Here is a 19,566-nt window from a genome sequence, read left to right on the forward strand (position 1 = left end):
CTCCCTGTACCCCACACCCCCCACCTGCTTCTCCCTGTACCCCACACGCACACTCCACCTGCTCCTGCACACACACCCCATGTGCCCACCCTGCTGTCCCGCACACCCACAGTGCCGCCCCACACACGCATTGCCACAGTCCCACGTGTGCGGGGACAGCACCCAGAACTCCTGCTTGTGCTGCTGGTGGGGAAATGCCCCTTCTGTTGCTGTCGTCAGTAATGAAGGTCCTGACAGCTTTGAGCTCGGGGTATGGACATAAAGGAGTCGTAGCTAAGTCGGGAGCCTCTCACTGCTGCTGTAAGTGTAGGTAACAGCACCCTTAATACTTCACCTGGGGATAGTGAAGTCGAGTTTTAAAAGTGAAAGCTTTCCCGGTTTTCGTAGTGTTGAGCACGTGGGATGTACTCCAGGAACTTCTGGCTGGGAGCCCCCTTCCTGCCTCGCACAAGGGGGAGGACTGGGTAGTGTTGAGCACAGGGGCTGAAGGCAAATCCCACAGCGTCTGCAAATTTAGAAAGCTCACAGTAGTCTTCGTGTTAAACAAATGTTGCCAACTCCTTGTCCTTTCTGTAGCGCTCCAGAATGGTAACTTAATCAGTAATGAGCAGAAGGTACCCACCTGAAAAAGAAGTGGCAGTCGAGGTATGTTTAGGATGATACTTCCGTATGTGCCAGATGGATGCGTGTAGCAGTTTTCAGTTGTTTTGTGTCTGGCAGTTACTGAAATACGTCTTAAAGGGCCATATTTTCATTCTCTGTCAGTTTATTTGCTTGGTTCTTACACATTTCTCATCTCTGGGCTGGGTACAAACCTTTGGTCTGTGACAATTTACATATTCTGCTTATGCAGAAGAGCAGTAATTAATTTTATCCAGAAGTTGACTGAATGAAAGTTACCAGATGAGCTGCTTGTGGTCATGTAATTTAATTCTTAATGGAATGCTTTAGTGAAAATCTCACAAGTGTGGGTTTTTTCTCTTTTCTTACTCTAATTTTCGAAGGCTACTGAATCTTTAAAAGGATTCGGTTTGTGAGGTAAAATACATTGCATAAAGCTGAAACCCAAAACTCATCAAAGAGCTAGTAAAATGTGGAAGTGTAGACTCTTTCCTGTTTGCCAGTGAGCTGTTAGGTGGTGCCGGGCTGGCTGCAGCCATTCCTGCACATGCCAGGTGCTATCCAGCTGTCAGAAGTATGGAGATCTTTGCTAATTTCACTGAAATCTACAGATGAAAAGATGTAGGATTGTACTCCAGAGAAATGCCAGACTTGATCCACATTCATATCTCTAATGGAGGTGATTTTTGTGCACTTCAGAGCATGTTCTGTTGGTGCTGTTTACCAGCAGTGACTCATACCCCTCATGCTGACAGGCTTCAACATCCTTTTCCATCCTCTCCCTCTGCCCTTCAGAGATGAATTTTGGTTGAGAATTAAGGAAACTATACCTAATTCACCTTCTCTGTGCCATCATTTTCTGTGGCAGGATTGTTAATGGGTGTTTATTCACTTCTGCTTTGCAAGGCCTGGCAGGATGTGGGTTGTAAAACTCAACGTGCGCTTAGCAAGCGCTCCGGAGGAAGCAGGAGTTCTGGGTGTGTGTGACTGAGCACAAGCAGCAGTGGCACTGGGGCTCTGTCCCTCTACATCCCCACAGGCCTGGAACTGTGGGTGGTTAGAAAGAAATGTACTGGAGGAGCAGCTCCACAGCCACTTGCTGGCAGGTTTCCTGTGCTTCCCATTGGAGCTGTCAGAAGGAGCTGTTACTGGAGAGGGGCTGTTGAACTCAACAAGTTAGGAAGTACCAAATGCAGTGGCTTGAGAAGGAGTGACTCTTTCTCACGTTTGCAAAATGATGGGTGTGTTTGCATGCGTGAAAGTAGGGGTTTGAATGGAACTGGTCAGAGTCAGGCCCTCTGTGTCTGGAGAGGGAACTGAGGGTGTGTAATACAGGAGATTGCGAGGTTAGAGGTAACCTGTGAGAGCTGTTCGGGTTGTACAGCAGCATCTGATGCCAAATGACACCTTTTGAAGGCCTGCATTACTCATCTCAGACATTCAGAATTCATACACAAGTGTCCAATTTCCTGAAAATCAGTCTATAGCATGCTGTGACCTTATTTTCTCCCAGTTTCCCTTTGAGCCTTCAAGTTTACCTCTGAAAGTAGGAGATTTTCAAAGTGATGGTAGCTGTGTCTGAGAATTCCACTGATTCCGAGGGAACAGGTCAAGTTCTATCATCATCCCAGCAGACTGGGAGTGGTGGTAAGGTTATAAGCATGGCTGTAAAGTATTTGCTGATTTTCAAGATGCTCATGCCTTCTGGAGTTTGGGTTGCCTTTATGTTAAAATTATTTTTTGGGAAAAGCTTTGTTTTCAAAGCATACAGTGTTTCCATCTGTAAATACTATACATGATACTATCTTCAGGCATAACACACAGTCTGTGCAGATATATTTAGCATTTATATTACATCTGTATTTATCTTTTAATTACCTTAATCCAGAAATTATGCTTGAAAGAATGAAAGCATTCCGAAGCAGAATTTTCTCCTTGAAACCTGCTGTACCATAATAACATTTTAAGGGGGAGGAGGGGAACACACACACACACAAAAAAAAAAAAAAAAACCCAAAACATTTCCCCCCAGGATACACACCCTGGCTGGGTATTTATAGCAGAAATTATCTGCAGTGTACAAATATGTTTACGTATTTCATTATTTCATACGGTTTAGAATTAAGATACATGGTGAGAACTGATGGAAATGAAGAGGAGTTTATTGCCACCTTAATGAAAGGTTTGTGTGTGCTACTGAAGCCCTCACTGAGGAAGTTGTATCAAGGTAATTGCCATGGGAGAGGAGCTGGTAACAGAGCAGTAAAGGGAGAGATCCTGTGGCTGAGTGGTGTTGGAGGTGTGGGATGCACAGGTACTTCCAGAGAGCCCAAACCCCCTGCACAATGCTGCTGTCACAGCAGTTGGCTGGCAAAGCTCATTTTCTAGCTCCTTATCTTGTCATGTTTTTGCTGTAAATTGATTTTACTGCTCCATGGGATATAGGTGGTGGCTTATGTGTTTTTAAAAATGTCTATCAGTAGTGGTGTTCACTGAGATCTGTTGCTGTGCTCTAAGACAACCAGTCTCATCTCTGGTAATCTGGGAGTTGTGGTGTTTCCTGGATCACCTGTTTTACCACAGGTCTAAACAGTCCTGTCTGACTCTCACTGGAAAATGTTTTGTGTGAGATACTGTTAAGGTCCACATTACAAAGTGACATCTTAAATAATGTTTGTTATCCCCTTCTCTGGTTCCCACCTGCTCTGCATTTCCCTCTTGTAAGGCATTGCAGCTGGTAGCAGGATGTTCTCCCTCTCCCTGACTTGCCTGGCTGTGCCTTCCCAGCAGGGCTTCAAGCTCTTTTAAGTGCCAGCAGGAGCTCAGAATTGGGCTGAGGTGTCCTTGTTGGTAAAGTGAGAGGGGCTGTGCTGCTGTGGCTCAGGTGTGTGTGTGTTACCTGAGACTGCTGGCTCAGAACCAGAGCAGGGGGTGCGAGCCTGCAGCAGAGGTGTCCTGCCAGAGCCCAGGAGGCACAAGAAACAATGTTGTCTCTCTTAGCTCATGTCTCAACATCAGTGCAGGTTTACTCCTCAAAAAGCTTTTTCTCAGTCTGAGCATGCCCTGCCTGGAAAGGCAGACAGAAGGATTAGGGACTTATTGATTTGGGGCAACTTTTCATTGCTGAACACCCGTGAAATAAATGTTTTAAGACTTTTGCTCATTTTTTAGTCCCAAGAGTGACTTTATAAGGTCCCTGGTGTATCGGTCAGTCCAGTCTTCCCAAACTCTTGGAAACTTTCACTGCCCAGTTTCCCTCTGACTACGTATCTGCCCAAGAGCCTGATAAAATTCTAAAAGATCAGATCAACTGACAGTCATGGTGCAGCTCCACAAAGGTGGATTTTTGCTGACTCATTCAGTTGAGTTTAGTTTGAAGAGCTGGCAGAACAGTATAAAACACTGGAGCAATAAGAATCAACAGAGAATTGCTATTGAGAGAAAACAGTAATAGGTGCCTGATCTTTGAACCAACTGATAAATTAAGTATAATCTAGTGAGGTATTGACATGCGGTGTTTCAGAACAGTCGATTAAAGAACACAGGCCTGGGTATGGGTAGATGTGTAGATACAATCTTGGCACATGGCTCTGTGTCTGGGGCCCTGGAGGGGCCATCCTGGGGATGGAAATCATGAATGAAACAGAATCAGCAAGAGGACTGGCAGCCTCTTTGCCAGTGCCATTCATTCCTCAGCAAGTAGGACTTTATTCTGAGGGAAATAAGTACTGGGGACTTTGGTGAGCTGTTTTCCCCTCACCATCTCACTACTCTTCCCAGTGCTTCCTCCCTGCCCTGCTGTTCCTTACAGGTGCTGGCATGGGATCCAGAGCTAGTGCCAGAAATGCTTCCCATTGCTGCCTTCTCAGGATCTAATTTTGCCCTCTGACAAGCCCAGCTCTCAATGTCACACGCTGCTGAAGAGCTGCTGTAGTTGGCAGAGGATATAAATTGCAGTTTCATCATTCTAAACCAAAGTTTTCTTCTTGCCCATCTAGGACCCAGTAGTGATCCCAGAGTAGTACCTCTGTAATTTGCAGCCTGGTTGATTAATGCCTTCGCTTCTCTCTGCTTGGCCCTGCATCCAGGTAGCTCTAAACAGAATGTGCTTTTGATATTGCTGAATGATAGAGGGGTCATCAAATACTTCGTATGTTCTGCTGGAAAAAACACCAGTCATGCAGATAGTTTTTAAATATAAATCCATAGGTAACCAAGCTTCAGAAAGGCCCACTTGAGTAAAATTTGTATTAAAAAAAGACATTCAGCTGATACTCTACCTCTTAAACTACTGCTAGAAGCCAAATAGTGTATAATCTCAGGTTCTCTACTGCAGTGACAACTAAGAGTTAACTGGCTTTCAACTGTAAAAGCTTGAAAGTTCCTTTAAAATTGTGGAGTGTTTGTAAGTTTACAGTTAAAATTTAGTTTTTGTTGATCTTTGTTCCTCCCTTTTTCTAGTCTGAAAAGTATCCTGTAATTAGACTCAGTTTTACAACACTATTAGTGCAAACTGCAGTGGTTTTGTATTACAATTCATGGCCAGATATTAAAAGAACAAATACAAACCCCAGTGAAACCCCTGTTGTGTTGTAAACACAATCAATTCCAGACTGCAAGAATGCAAAACCCTCAAATTAATAACAAAAAATCTAATGGCAGAGAATATTAAGCAGTGTAAAGAGCTAAATAAAAGTCAGTTTCATACATATAATACTTATTTAAAAATACCTGCATGCAGACTAACTCAAATCCACATGCTCAGCTTCAAAAGCCAACCAGCCAAGTACAGGAAAAACCTTACTGGTTGTGAATGCTAATGTTGTTTAAAGAAACTTGCTAACTGTTGGAAAACTGTTTCGTGGTTGCCTGAGAACAACAGAAAAATAACTAATTACTCACTCTTAATGTCTAAAAAATATTTCAAGCTTTTAGAGTGAAGCTAAGTGTGCTATTAATACAGAAAATCATATTATTTTATAAACAGTGTAAACCCTACTATGAAAAATGTGCACATATTTGTGTACATTGCTTAGGTTTATACAATAGATAAAACAAACAATTTTCAGGTTTAAGCTTCTAATTGGTGTTTAAATTCCCCATTGCATACTGCTGTGGGCTGTTTATTCCTTGATCAGATAAAATACTTTGAAATTCTGGGTCAGCAGTTGGTAAAGCGTTGTTTCAAAATCCTCTAAAACTACTCCTTATGTAAGCAAAATAGTGTTGGGAGCTTAAGGTTAGGAACAGGATTTGCAATTTTATTGCAGTGGCTGCAAGCAGAGGTCTGTGCTCACCTGGGCTGCAGCTGGTAACTCTCAGATAATTGACTGTGGTGTGATGTGTTATTTTTTTGAATAAATACAATTTTAGTTAAGGAGAAATTTAATTTTTCGCTCGTGTTTGTTGGATTTGTTGGTTGTGCCAGTAAGAGGAGGTAAAACGTGTAGGGAGGGATTCAGGCATATTGTTGATTCAAGACGTTGTTTGTTTGGAACTCCCGTCCCGCTCCTTGCTAGGTTAGAGAATTTTCCCTATACATCACAGGTAGGCGTTTTTGTACATCCTCCAGTAAAAAAGGCTAAACCCGTCCAGTTTCCCCATCTTTAGCAGGAGGGGGATCCAGTGCCCAGCTTAGATTGCATTTACCAGATAGCGCAGTGTTTTCATCAGAGCTGCTCTCATCATCCGGAGAAACAATTCCCGCACAGCTTTGTCACCCATCAGTGCTTGCTTTCATTGTTCTAATCCTTCAAAGGGCCCTTGTGCGCGGGCTGTGAGCCCGGGTCCCGAGCAGCCAGCGGGGCTGTTCCGGGCGCTGCATTCCCGAGCGGCTGCCGGCGCTGCCCTGCCCGGCTCCGGGCTGTGCGCACGGCTGCGAGCAGCGGCTGCGGCCCCGCCGCGGCCCGGCCTCTGCCTGCTGGGTTATTTCGCTGCCTCTGCAGGTAGCCTTCCCATGTATATTGCTGCTACCTCAAATTTACTTTCAAGAGGCTTGGTTCTTAATAACTCTTCAACTTCTGTTGTTGTTTAACTTGACATTTTTGGCACGCTGGAAGGGAGAGCTGGGCTCCACTCTGTTATGCCCTGGCCTGTTCCGTGGGTTATGGGGAAGGTTGTTCGATTCACTCTGGGCGCTGAGTGGGAGAAACAACAAAATTCTCAGGAGGCCGCAAACGTCTTGCAGACTTCAGAACATTAAGGTAGATTAAGGTATTTGGCAAATTTTAAAACAACATCCAGACAAAGCAAGGCACTTCCAAACTTTAATTTATCCAGACACCACACGGCATTGACTGGAATTTTTTAGTGTGGGTTACAATGTATTTCGAGAAGAAAAACGTAGGAGAAGAAAGAGAAAGATGTGTAGCCTCCCCCCGGCGATGCAGCGTGGTCTCAGCTCCGTGTCAGCCCGGGCAGCGGGGCGGCCCCGGGCACACGTGTCCCTGTCCTTTCCCGGCTCTGCTCCGCCGGGCCTCCCCGGGCACGGCTGTGCTTTGCTGTTCCCGGCCCCACGCGGTCACACGGCACCGATTCGGGGCTCCCAGCCCGCCACGGGTCACTCCGACATTTGCGGTCAGCCCCACTGTTGTGAACGAGGCTGAGACTTTTGAAAGGAAAAGTCAACTCGTTTATTTGTTAACTGCTGAGAGCGGGAACCCAGGATAAGCCCAGGCTCCGTGCGACAAGCCAGAATAAAACAATACTCCAACAACACAGTGAGACCCACTGGGTGCTCCCTTGGAGCCCAAGGTCCGCAGGAGGATCCCTCCCCTCTGGTGCCACCGGACTGGTGCATTTCTCAATCCTCGTGCTGATCGGTCCCTTTCCTGTCCGCTGGCTGGTCTGTGCCTCCGTGCATTCCTCACCAGTCATTTCCAAACAAGTCCGCTTCATTGGTTGGCTCATTCTCCAATCCCAGTCCAGGGCATCGTCCTCATCCCTTGTACCCTACGAGGCAATGTACTAGAAAGTTCCTTCTATTAAACCCATTGGGTCCTTGTTAAATCCCCATCCAGGGTTACGTTCCAGCATTACACCCGTACAGTCTCGCAACTTCCCTTCAATTAACATGTCCATCTATTCCACCCTCAACTCCCCTCTTTTATATCTCATTTAAACAGTAATAACCAGCACCCTGAAACCAATTCATTTATTACAGCCCCACTGTGTCGGTGTGGAGCAGAGACCGAGCAAGGCTCGAGGGGCTGGGGGGCAGAGCAGTGACCGCCCCACCTACGCAGTGCTCGCCCTGTCCTCCTTCCACCCGGCTGTTCCGAGCCAGTCAGTCATTCCTGCAGTGTCCTGCCCACATCCATGGTGAGCTGCCCACAAGCCCATTCCTGGAGCAGTTGTCTGCAGAGAAGCCATGCAAGTCGGAGCAGGGAGTAACAGACTCACCAATTTTAGGTCAAAATTCCATGTAGGCTTACATTGCACCAAAGATGATTATACAACTTTGCATGTTTCACACAGTGTTGCGTATTTCAGCTAACCAGACTAAATCTTTTTTCCGCCCTTAAATTTCTTGATTAAGGAATGTTTCTTCTTGTTGTTCAGAGCCCCTGTCATAGCAAGGGTATATAATTGTGATGTTCTGCCATTGGGGAAGGTTCCAGTTTTTTCAGAACTGTGTTTCAAACTTGTTTTGAAAACACTGTTAACAAGTGGTGGATGGAACTTTAGTTAAACATGTTTCACCTTCATTTCAGTGTTCTGTATGTGTTTTCACTTGTTCCACACCTCAGAGGTCATCAGTAGTGAGGCCAAAGGCTTGCAGCTTTGAGGAGTAGCTGGGTACAGGGCTGGATTGCCTTCAGCAGTGACCTTGCCATGGTGGAGAGAAAGCCATGTTTGTCTGCCCCGCCTCTGGCCTGGGCTTTCCCCTTCCTCAGCCCACGCCGGAGTCCTGGGGAGCTGCTGCCATCCAGCTCTTCCCAAAGCGAGCTGCTGACCATGCAGCACGTCCCAGGTGAATTGCTGGGGTGGCTTTAAGGCAGAGCTTTGATTTGTGTGCTGACACAGCCCAACCCCGCGCAGGTCGTCCACGCGGCCGGAGGTGGCGAGCATCGAGCCGCTGGGGCAGGACGGCTGCCGCTGCTCGCAGAGGGCGCTGGTCCAGGCGCGCTCCTCGCAGCCCACGCGCCTCACCACCATCATCTCTGCTGAGGACACACGTAAGTCTGAGCTTGGCTGAGCAAACCACTGCTTCTCATGGGCCTCCTGCTGTGCTCCGGAAACAGAGCAGAGATTGAGAAATGCACAGACAAATTTCTGTTCCTATGCACAGTCATTTTAGGCTTTCCATGGGTGTGGGTTTTAACTTCTATTTGCAAATAGAGGGTGTGACTGAAATATAAAAAAATTTTTAATAAAAGTTACTAATGCAAATTCATATACTTTGCATTTGAAAAAGCTGGAAGTTGCCTTTGTGTCTGTCATACAGCATACTTGGTTAGTTTTTATAGTGACAGAGAGGCAAAACCAGATGGCCAGTTAAAGGCCTTGCAGTCACTAACTGAAGGAGTTTATGGGGGTTTATTTTCTGTGGGCAAAAGTTATTAATTTCTCTGGGACATGAGAGCACTGTAGCAACTCTGCAGAAGCACTCAGAGACAACCCCTGTAAGTGTCAGTGCAGATGGAAATCAGAGTTTGTACAGATCTGTTCTGCAGTGCAGTGAGGAAGGGAGCTGTTCGTGCTTTCTGAGCCACCCTTTGACCACGCGTTTCTTCATCGAGGTCATGACCAAGTTCAGGTTCTGTCAGTGTCAGTGTCTTGTGTCACTGGCTAAATTTGGGTTGCATCTTGACTTATCGTTGTTCTTGATGAGCACATGCAGTGTTGTGATTTGTTGTGCTCTTTCTGATGTCCCTTCAAGTGACTGGACAAGTGCTTCGCTGTGATGCCATCGTTGATTTAATTCATGGCATTCAAGTTGTGTCCACAACAAGAGAGCTCTACCTTGAGGATTCACCACTGGAGCTCAAAATTCACGCTTTGGATTCAGAAGGTAAGAGATTTGCTTGTAGGAGATTAAATACGTATTGAAAGTTCTAATTGTCTGATGCATGCACTAGCTTTATTTGGGACTCAGTTGATTGAAGCCAAGTGGAGAATTTTAAGGGGGTTCTCTGGACAATACATTGTGAAATTGTCTTTTTTCTTTTGAGCTGAGGGTAGTCTAAAGAATTTTGCAAAAGGATGTTTTTGTGACCAGTCAGGTATCCAACAGCAAGTTCAGAGGTGATGTTTGAGACCAACCAGCTATTGCTCAATGTGTTAATTACTACACAAACACTCACTTCTGGGAGCCACCATTTAGGCTCATATGAGTCAGTGCGTTTGGACTGAATGCATCATTATTTAGTAGGAGCAGAAAACTTAGCTTTTTGTAGTCTGTAGCATCAGAAGAAGAACCATGATCTGATAAGAATTTCATGCTTTTGACAATCAAGTTTTGTGCACACATAACACACCAAGCAAGGGATTTTTAGGACAACTTCTGAAAGGAAATAACGTGTGAAGCAGCTATAAAGGTTGAATTAATTGTTTTGGGTACTTTGGGAACTGAGCCATCATGTTTGTAAACCATGAATGCCAGGTGAAGTATGGTGATGTGTTAATAATGAAAAGTAAATTTGTTTTTATCCTATGTGTAGTGCTGGATTTGTGGCTTGGTGTTTGTGCAAACTCAAGGGGGCTCCGTGGTTGTTCTTGTAGGGATAAACCAGAAATTTCCTTGGGAAATAAGTCATGGTTTATATTCCAGGAAGACTCTATGCTTGTTCTCTATTTTTGTTCTAATCTGGTTGTTTGATTTGTAGGAAACACTTTCAGCACCTTGGCAGGGTTGGTGTTTGACTGGACAGTAGTGAAGGACCCAGAGGCCGATGGCTTCTCAGACTCCCACAACGCACTACGGTAAAGTCATTTCCTTTGGTCTCAAAAGCCTGTTCTGTTTGATGTGTAAAAACACTTCCCCACATCTAGGCAGTTCACTGAACTGATGCCTAAAATAACAATGCTTGAGGGTCAGTCGTTTCAGGTTGGGTTAAGTGTCTACCTACACGACAGCCTGGGCACTTCCACCTCTGTTCAGTTTAACTGATAGTGTTAGTGAGCAGCTCTGCGGTTGATCTTGCTGAAACATCTCTTGCAAAAGGAAGATTTATCAGTAAGATTGTTATCTCAGGATTTCAGCAGAGTTCTATTTTTAGCTTTATTTTATCTATTTTATCTCTTTCTTTTTGAGGAAGAAAGTCCCTGTCCTTTTCAGAAAGGAGCTCTCCAAACCTGAAGAATTTCAGGTGTCAGTGGACACTTGGTTCTGGGGTTGAAATAGGATGATTGCTTGTGGTGAAACCAGTTCTCCTACAGAGCAGAAAGGTTAACAGCCAACTTCCATCCTCAAACCAATATTCCAAATACACTGCAAGGGGAGTGGGGGGAGCAAGCAAGGCTTTGCTGCTGGATAAACACAAACTCTGATTTTGCAGCCCTAGAGAAGCAGCAGTAGCTGGGGAAAGCCTGTTAAGCCCATAATCCACCTGAAGCTGCAGGTATGAGTGAGAGCCAGAATGAATGGCTTAGTGGGACTGGGTATCCCAAGTCCTAGTCCATATGGAACTTCTTCTTTCAGTAAAGTATTTGCTGATGGGATTTTAACCAAACTAATATTGATATATGCTCTACTGTTAGCATCACTATGATAGCATAAAGATATTCTACAGCTGATACAGCTTTGCAAAATAAATTATAAATTGTCATAAATACTTTAATATCCATAACTGTTCTCCATACGGCCCTACTGGTTTTGCTGTGCAAGTGCACGTGAAGCCAAGCAGATGATGTGCATACAGAAGGTGACACCCTGTAAAACACTCTCCTCTTTCCACTTCCCGTCATTTTCCCATCCATGGCCAATTCCTTCCCTCTCTTTTGCCACTTTTCCTTGAAATTTTTAACAGTTACTTCAAGTGTTTGGCTTGTAGATGATTTTCATGGTTATTTATTAAATACATCCTGGCTTTTTCAGAGAGGTCGAAGTTACATTCTGTGTTTGTTGAGCTGTTGCTTTTATAAACTTAAGCTTTGGGTCTTGCACATCAGTTGCTCTACAATATAGAGAGTTTTTGCAGTCTCACCTACTGTACAAACTGGAGGGGTCATTGTAGACAACATGTGCAGTCTTCTGATAGCTCACAAGCAAGCTTCAAACAAACTTATCTGTCACAGAAATTAGCTGCAGATACCTCGAAGAATGAGTAAAATTTGGATATCTGGTTCCAGGCAAACATCTTAAATTGGCTTAAAAATGGAAATGGCTGGGAATAAATGCTGGTGGTTTCTCTGTGGGCTTACAAAGGTTGGTTAACAATTTTCTATTCACTTTTTGATTCACCTTTCAGTATACTGAAGTTCTTAGAATCCACTTACATCCCTCCTTCCTATATATTGGAGATGGAAAAAGTTGCCAAGCAAGGAGATACCATTCTGGTGTCTGGAATGAAAACAGGGAGTTCTAAATTAAAAGCAAAACTGCAGGAAAGCATCTATAAGGTAAGAAACTTGAGTTTATCCTTATTTTTTGAATATTTCATCTCGTAGCCCAGTGTTCCAGGGGTGCTGTGGGTTTGCATTGTGGATGTCAGTGCTGGCTTGAGTCTGTAGCCCACATCACAAGAGATGACACCCTGGGAGGGCTGGAGCTCGGTGCAGTGACCCAGCCCAGGACAGGGCATGTGCCAGAGATCATTTCTAAACCTCTGACAGAAGGCCCTGTGGCAGAGGAATGCACTCCCAGTGCTTCCATGCAGTTGAAGTTCTCCTGATATTCATACTGTACATACAACTAGAACCATTGCATTGGCCCTTTAGTCCCTTCAAAAAAGAACCAACTAGAGCAGTTCTTCTTTTCAGTCAATAAACATCTAGAAAAAGGTCTGCTCTGTTGGAAAGAACTTTATTTCCTGTTGTGCTTGAAATGAGTGTCGTAGGAATAATTTCTTACATTCAGTTCTGCCTCAGGAGGTTTTGGTGTCCAGGGAAGGGCTTTGTGATGTGAGTGTCAGAGCTACCAGTGTTCAGCTCCAGTGCTGGGTGGTCTTCCCAGCTGCTGTGGAGGTCTGGGATGATTCTGTCTTTGAAGCTTGGGCTCACTGAGATTTTCATTTCACTCTGCAAACAGCTGTTTCTTCTCTTAATAGAATTTACAAGCACCTGTGAGAGTATTATGTTTAATTTAATTTATCATTGTGCTGGTATCAGCTTAATACTGTGCCTTAAAAAACTGCCTCCATAAAATGGGGGTTTTCTGAAGTTCATCTCATCTCTGCAGTCTGGTTTTGCAGATTTGTGTTACTATATTTTGTGCTTCATGTTTCTGCTCAAAGCAGAATGGCCCTGGGCTATCTGAACCTTGGCTGTAAAAAGTGTTCTACTGAAATATTATCTACATGTGTGTACTGGTACCACTGGTAAGGTGGCACAAGTAGTAGTGCATGTTGAGAATTGTATTTTTGTTACAAAATTTAGTTTAGTTCTGCCTAATTGTACTGAGTACATGGACATACTCTACATTTTATCAGTCTGACTTCTTTTGAATGCTTGTAGCTTGGTTAGCTTTCTGGTTTAATATTTATATTTCTCAATTAGTTTTGAGCTGATACTGTGAGAGAAATGGAAACAATATTGTTCTGCTTGCAATTTTTTATCTTTCTGATTAATAGTTCCTTTCAATCTTTCACTGCTGCCAGACTGCACATTTTCAGTGAACATCCCTCAAACAGCTGTAAGAGAGTTTATACAATTACCTGTTGTATTCCTGATTTAGTAGACCAGTGAGTTGGATGCAGCTTCCTCAGTGAAGTTATAATGGAGATGCTGTCTGGAGGTGCCATGTTTTACAGGGGGAAGATGGATTTCTGAATGTCTGAGTGATCACTGAGCATCTGCTTCAAGTTTTTCTGTATTCTCCAAAATGATCTTCATACAGACATTTTTTTCTTAATTCTTGCACTGTGTGCACAGAGCAAATCTCTGTACCATTTACTGTCCCTTGCATTGCCCTGTTGTGACAAAATTCAATATGAAAATATAGAGCCAATTGCAGCTAGTAATGTTTTTCACTTCTAGATTCTAAGTTCCTGCTGCATGGTCTGTTTCAAACAAATGAGCTGCTTTAAATGTGGTTACTTTTTCTCTTTTTTCCCCCTCCATCAACAGGATGTACACCCTGCAGAAGTCAGATTGCTTATTTTGGAAAACATCCTTTTAAATCCAATATATGACATCTATCTTCTGGTAGGAACATCAATTCAGTACAGAGTTCAGAAACTGAGGCAAGGGAAGATCACAGGTTTGTTCTGTTCTCTTTTATTTTTATTTTTTAATGCTTTGTGTGAATTTTTAACTGCTGAGAAATTTTTAATTGTGTTTAAACTACTTTGTTAATATTTAATACTGTTTTCCTAAGGCACACAATGATATAGCTGTTTAGTTCTTTCAGTCAAAAAAAAAAGTGACTGTTAAGAATATACTCTTGTAGATTTGTCAAGGATGTAAAGACAAGGGTAACTTAGAACAGGAACTAACACTGTCATTTTAGATGTTAACAGTCACTAAGGAGTGACTTTCTTACTTAAATCAAATTTAGATCAGTAACTTTTCTAACAGAAAATTTTTTATTGGCAAATGGATTTGCTCCACAAAGTGAAGCCTTTGTAAAGGTTAGCTGGCTTTATGCCCACTTGAGAGTGCAGTGCCTTGAGTTTTCCCTCTTCTCTTGTTTTTCCCTTTTTTCCTTTTTGTCTTCTTTTTTTTTCTTTCAAAGCTGGAAATCAGTTGGATGTTAGGTCTTAATAGTGAGATGGTATTAACTGGGAATTGCAGTTTCACAGACACTGTAGTTTGCCAAGAAGCTCATTTGTGTGTGTGTGTGTGTGTGTTATGACGACAGAAGTGCTATTTTTACAAGCCATTAAGAGTACTGATTTAATATGTGCACTAGGCATCAGTAAAAAATAATCAGCAATAATTAGCAGCAGCCAAACACTGCCACACCTGCTTTTACTGGTTTGTGTGTTGTGTTGTTTTGCCTGCAGAAATAGCGATGCCATCAGATCAGTACGAGCTGCAGCTCCAGAACAACATCCTCGATCCCAAGGGAGATCCCTCCCGGCCAGTTGCCAAGCTGGACCAGGCAACATCCACTGTGACTGCATTGCAGCAGGGGCAAACCAACCTCGTCCTGGTGCACAAGAGTATCCTTCCTTGGGAATGCTTTTCCAGCCACTGCTCTGTGGCAGGGGACAAGCTTTCCACCCTTTGAAACACAAAAGGATTAAGTTATCCTCATTTGTACCAAGAGTCTGGAAATCAGGAGCACTGGTGGAGCCATGGAGAGCAGCACTGCTGTGAATTCAGTCTCAGCAGAGCTGTCTGATGCCTTGGAATGTTTTAACAAATTAGGTTGGCAAAAGATCACTTAAATCATGTGTAGTCCCCTCAGTCACTGTAGAAATGTGATGGGGCTTTATTTAATTTTTATGTTTCAGTCATTATATTCTCCAGTGAAATCTCTCCAAAGTGCTCACTGTCTTGCACTGAAGTGGGAGTAATGTTTATTTGCAGTGTACAATTAGCTTTAAAATAGCCAAAGAGGCACAAGGAGTCCCAGGAAAATGCTGCTCTTGATTTGACTTGTGCTAAACTTGTGTGTTCCTTTACTGAGCCCTCAGGTATCCGCATGCAGGGCGTGTCCAGGCTGCCCAACAGCACTGTCTATGTGGTACCTCCTGCATATTTGGGTTGGTGTTGATGCAGTCTTCCTGATTGCTTAATGCAATTTCTTGCCTTGTTTCTGTGATTTTCATGCTGTAACTCCACACTTCCGTTTCTTGTGTTAGTTTTCACAAAAGAGTGATTTTATTCATAAAAGTAGATCGATGTGAAATAGGTTTTATGTGTTTTCCTGTGTCTCTGTAGTCAGCAGTTTAAAATAATGAATGTTCATCTGCAGAGTGTGGGCACCAGAAGCAAAATGCTTTTCTGCATTAGATAAAGAGGCTGTTGGTTTGTGCTGTTCAATGTTTCCTGTTTTGCAGGATTTACAGTTCATCCAGGTGACAGATGGGTCCTGGAAACGGGCAGACTTTATGAAATTACGATTGACGTGTATGATAAATCAAGCAATAAGGTGTATTTATCTGATGTAAGTTGAAATGTTGGTATACTTTGCAGTGACTGTCTCCTAAATCCCTGCTTTGAAATTATTTGAGTGGTTTCTTATTTACACTGAGACGGGACAGTGCAAAGCGTGTTGTTTCTTGCCTTTTCATTTTTTCCATTTGTTTTGTTGTTACTTTTTAAAAATAAAGCACTCTGGGTGACTCATGTGAAATTATTGGAGTCTTAAGTGCTGTAGAAAAAAATGGAAGTTGGACAGTGTCCTTCAGGTTGGATGGGACTTGGAGCAACCTCAAATCATCCAGTGCCACCCCTGCCACGGGCAGGGACACCTCCCACTGTCCCAGGTTGCTCCCAGCCCCAGTGTCCAGCCTGGCCTTGGGCACTGCCAGGGATCCAGGGGCAGCCCCAGCTGCTCTGGGCACCCTGTGCCAGGGCCTGCCCACCCTCCCAGGGAAGAGCTTCTTCTTAAATTCTATATACTAGGTACCAAATGTACACAGTTCTTAAAAAACTGTAAAGAAAAATAATTTTAAAAAGGTCATTTACAACAAGAAAAAAATGTATTAAGTTACTGGTTTTCAGAATATTGGAGGTATGGGAATGTTATTTTATTTGCCCGTAATTGCTTTTTGGGATGCAGATCTGGGTTTGAGCTAGAGCTCAGCAGGGTGCTTTTAAGGCAGTTATATTCACATGTTCTTTTGTGTTTTAGAAGGAAAAAGTTAGAAAATTACTGTAAAATATGAATTATTTAGTGGTATAAATATAAGTACCTTCATGTTAAATTGCATGTTGCTGATAATTTAAAAAAAAAAAACAACTTTGTGGAGTTAATGCTGTGTCTAAAGGTAAAATCTTACTGAAAGACTGAAACTTCCATAGGGAGAATTCTCATCAGTTTCAACAATGTGTCTTTGAAGTATGCTATTAAACAATAGTTTGCTCATTGACTTGTTGTATGTTTGTGGCTTTCTGTCCTCTATTAATGTCAGTTACCTGTGGCAATTTCTGTTTCATATTCTGGTTTCAGAACATCAGAATTACTACAGAGCTGTCCAAAGAATACTTTGAGGTGCTGCAGTCATCTCTGAATGGATCCTATCATTATGTGATGGCACTAAAGGCGGGTGTGACCGTGATTGATGCTGCCCTGACATCAGTAGTTGATCAGGTGTGTCTTTGTGAAAACTCTTCTGCTTCACTGGTAGGCCTAAAAATAATTGAGCTGTGCAGTAGTGATTTCATAGCAAAAGGCAGCCTAAGAATTACGTGGGTCTGAGCTGTCTTGCTTTGAACAGATTAAGAACCAAATTCTAAAATCCTTTCTTCATGAAAACTGTCAGTTGAGTCAACAGAGGATTTGCTTAAATAAAGACTGTGGGATTTTGCTCCCGAGCATGTGGCAAACTCCTGTTAAGGCAGTGGTGCACAGCACTGATTTCTTTTCTCGTGGCAGATCCTTGTCCTGAGCAAGGGGCCTCTCACAGGCTGAGGGAATTTTACACTTTATTGTGGTAGGATCATCACTCTCATACCCTGGCCTTGTTCTGCAGTCAGTTACATTGGGGAAGTTTGCTATCAATTGGTAAGTGACCTTAAACTCTGGAATGACAATCTGCCAAATGTATCAGCCTGCACATTTCTCCAGATTAATATTCATTAACTTTCTGCTGGTTGGGCAGGCTGCTGAATGTGTGGCTAACTAGGGCACGTGGTGTGGAAGTGAGTTGCTTTTGCTTGAGACTTCAACACTTCAACCCATTTGCTGTGAGATCATTTTAGTGATTCCTTGAGCAGGATTAAGTAGATCCTTGAATGTGATAAGCCATGGTCATTCTCTGTGTCAGAGATGTTCTCTTCAATGGAAAGGCATCCACTGAGAGCTGGTTTTCCTTCAGAACTGCAGTAGCAGTGTGTTGTGCCAGAGGGTTGTGGCACTGCAGTGACAGCAGAGCTGTGAAGGCCAGCATTTGCAGGGGTTGAGCTATGGGTCTTCCAGGCTGAATTTTGTACAGAGTGGGATGAGCAGAGAGTAAATGCAGGTGTCAAGCCTCCAGACTGGCTCTCCAGATGAGGTCTCAAGTAGGAGTAGTGAAAGAGTGTATTTCTTCGTGGTGTTTGCCTTTTAAATGAGCATGGGCACCTGGATCTCCATAACAGGAGCACTCATTGAGTGCCGTAGCACACCTTGCTGCCAGGAGCTGTTTGCTCACACGTAATTCTGTTTGTAAGTGATCCTAAATAGTTTTCCTTCCTCTCTGAGATGTTTTCAAGGACTTGTCGTACGTAAGGACTAAACATGAACTCTGGGAAGCACTGTGGTGCCATTTATAACACTGTGCTCTTGCCCTTTGCAGGATGGAGGTGTTCATACCTTACCAGTTCCAGTGCGAAACCAGCAGGACGTGGAGGTCTATGTTCCAATATTTCTTTTACCCAGCATTCTGATGTTTCCTTGGCAGCCAAAAGCAGGAGTCTACCAGTACACCATCCAGGTATGCCAAAGAAGTACCCAGCTGCAGGGAGTGTTGCTCAGGCAGGCACAGTGAGGCCTGACACCACTGGAGTGGGGTTGACTTTGGATACTTCAGGCATGGTGGCATCCAAAATGTAATTTGGAGGAACTTCATGGGATGTTAGTTATAGGAATTAATACATAGTTTTAAAAAAGCACCAAGAAACCAACAAACATAAAAACCCCACTGCCTTTTCTCTCTTGTCTTCCCTTCCTCTCTCCTTCACATGTGCACCAGGCACCTATGCATGGTTTGGAATTCTGGGAAGCATCCTATATGCAAAGCTCCACAGCAGTCATTAGAGGCTGCCCTTTGCTGGCAAGGGTTGGAAATATGAATGGGAGTGTGAAGTGACTGCAAAAAGGGCATGACAAGATTAATTAGCAGCACTCTGCCAGCCTTGGACATCAGTATTCTTCACTCGCCACACACCTCGTGCTCCTAATATAAAGTTCCAGGGAGGCAAGGGCACAGCTCATTTACAGAAGGGATGTATTCCATGTTTCTTAGGTGTGTCTTTGCTCCCAAGCTGTCAGTTATTCCGTATGCTTCATGAAGCAAATGGTTTGTCTTCAGTATCCAGTATCTCCAGTCTAAGGAAAAGAAAGTTGTGCTTTCTCAGCCCAGGCTCCTACCCTAGGCCAGTGATACTGAGACCCTGCACTTGGGTGTTGGATGCACAGTTCCTACCTCTCCCTTTTAGCATAAAGTAGTGCTCAGTTTTGGATCTGTCCTAAGGAAACTGTATCCAAAGAGGCAGCAGGGCACTTGGTGGCAGGGTCTTCTCCCAGGTAACAAGGGACAGGATGAGAGGAAACAGCCTCACGTTTAGAGTGGATATTGGACAAAATTTATTCACAGAAAGGGTTGTCAAGGACTGACACAGGCTGCCCAGGGCCCTGGTGGAGTCACCATCCCTGGAAGTGCTCAAAAAACATGGGGGTGTGGCACCTGAGGACATGGTTCAGTGGTGGACTTGATAAACTCAGAAGTCTTTTGCAACCTTACTGATTCAGTGATTCCATGAAGAGAATCAATCTCATAAGAATTAAACTGCGTTCTCCAGTGTAAATCTAAAGGCAACTCCATTGAGTTAACCACTGCATCTCTACTTGTCTGTTCTGTGGGATTAGTTTGGTTTACTTCATGCTATTCCTTACCACACCAGCAGTGTGGTAAAAATTCTTAGTACAAGTCTGCATTTTCAGTGCTTCATCATAATTCTGCTGGAGTTTTC

General features: G+C 43.7%; 1 protein-coding gene across 2 annotated transcripts in view; it reads left to right on the forward strand.

Annotated features, from left to right (window-relative positions):
* The window catches only part of NUP210 (nucleoporin 210), a 51,500-nt gene that overhangs the window by 632 nt on the left and 31,302 nt on the right, over window positions 1-19,566 (forward strand). For both annotated transcript variants that reach the window (XM_042026665.1, XM_042026666.1), the window contains exons 2-11: window positions 8,662-8,798; window positions 9,503-9,634; window positions 10,449-10,545; window positions 12,033-12,183; window positions 13,849-13,981; window positions 14,727-14,885; window positions 15,363-15,431; window positions 15,729-15,835; window positions 16,844-16,984; window positions 18,171-18,308. In XM_042026665.1, coding sequence (XP_041882599.1) covers window positions 8,662-8,798; window positions 9,503-9,634; window positions 10,449-10,545; window positions 12,033-12,183; window positions 13,849-13,981; window positions 14,727-14,885; window positions 15,363-15,431; window positions 15,729-15,835; window positions 16,844-16,984; window positions 18,171-18,308 — 1,264 coding nt within the window. The remainder of the gene's footprint in view (window positions 1-8,661; window positions 8,799-9,502; window positions 9,635-10,448; window positions 10,546-12,032; window positions 12,184-13,848; window positions 13,982-14,726; window positions 14,886-15,362; window positions 15,432-15,728; window positions 15,836-16,843; window positions 16,985-18,170; window positions 18,309-19,566) is intronic.

This window comes from Corvus kubaryi, unplaced genomic scaffold, assembly GCF_017639235.1.
Source record: "Corvus kubaryi isolate FWS band 111438036 unplaced genomic scaffold, C.kubaryi_AGA036_p1.0 37285, whole genome shotgun sequence".
NCBI lineage: Eukaryota > Metazoa > Chordata > Aves > Passeriformes > Corvidae > Corvus > Corvus kubaryi.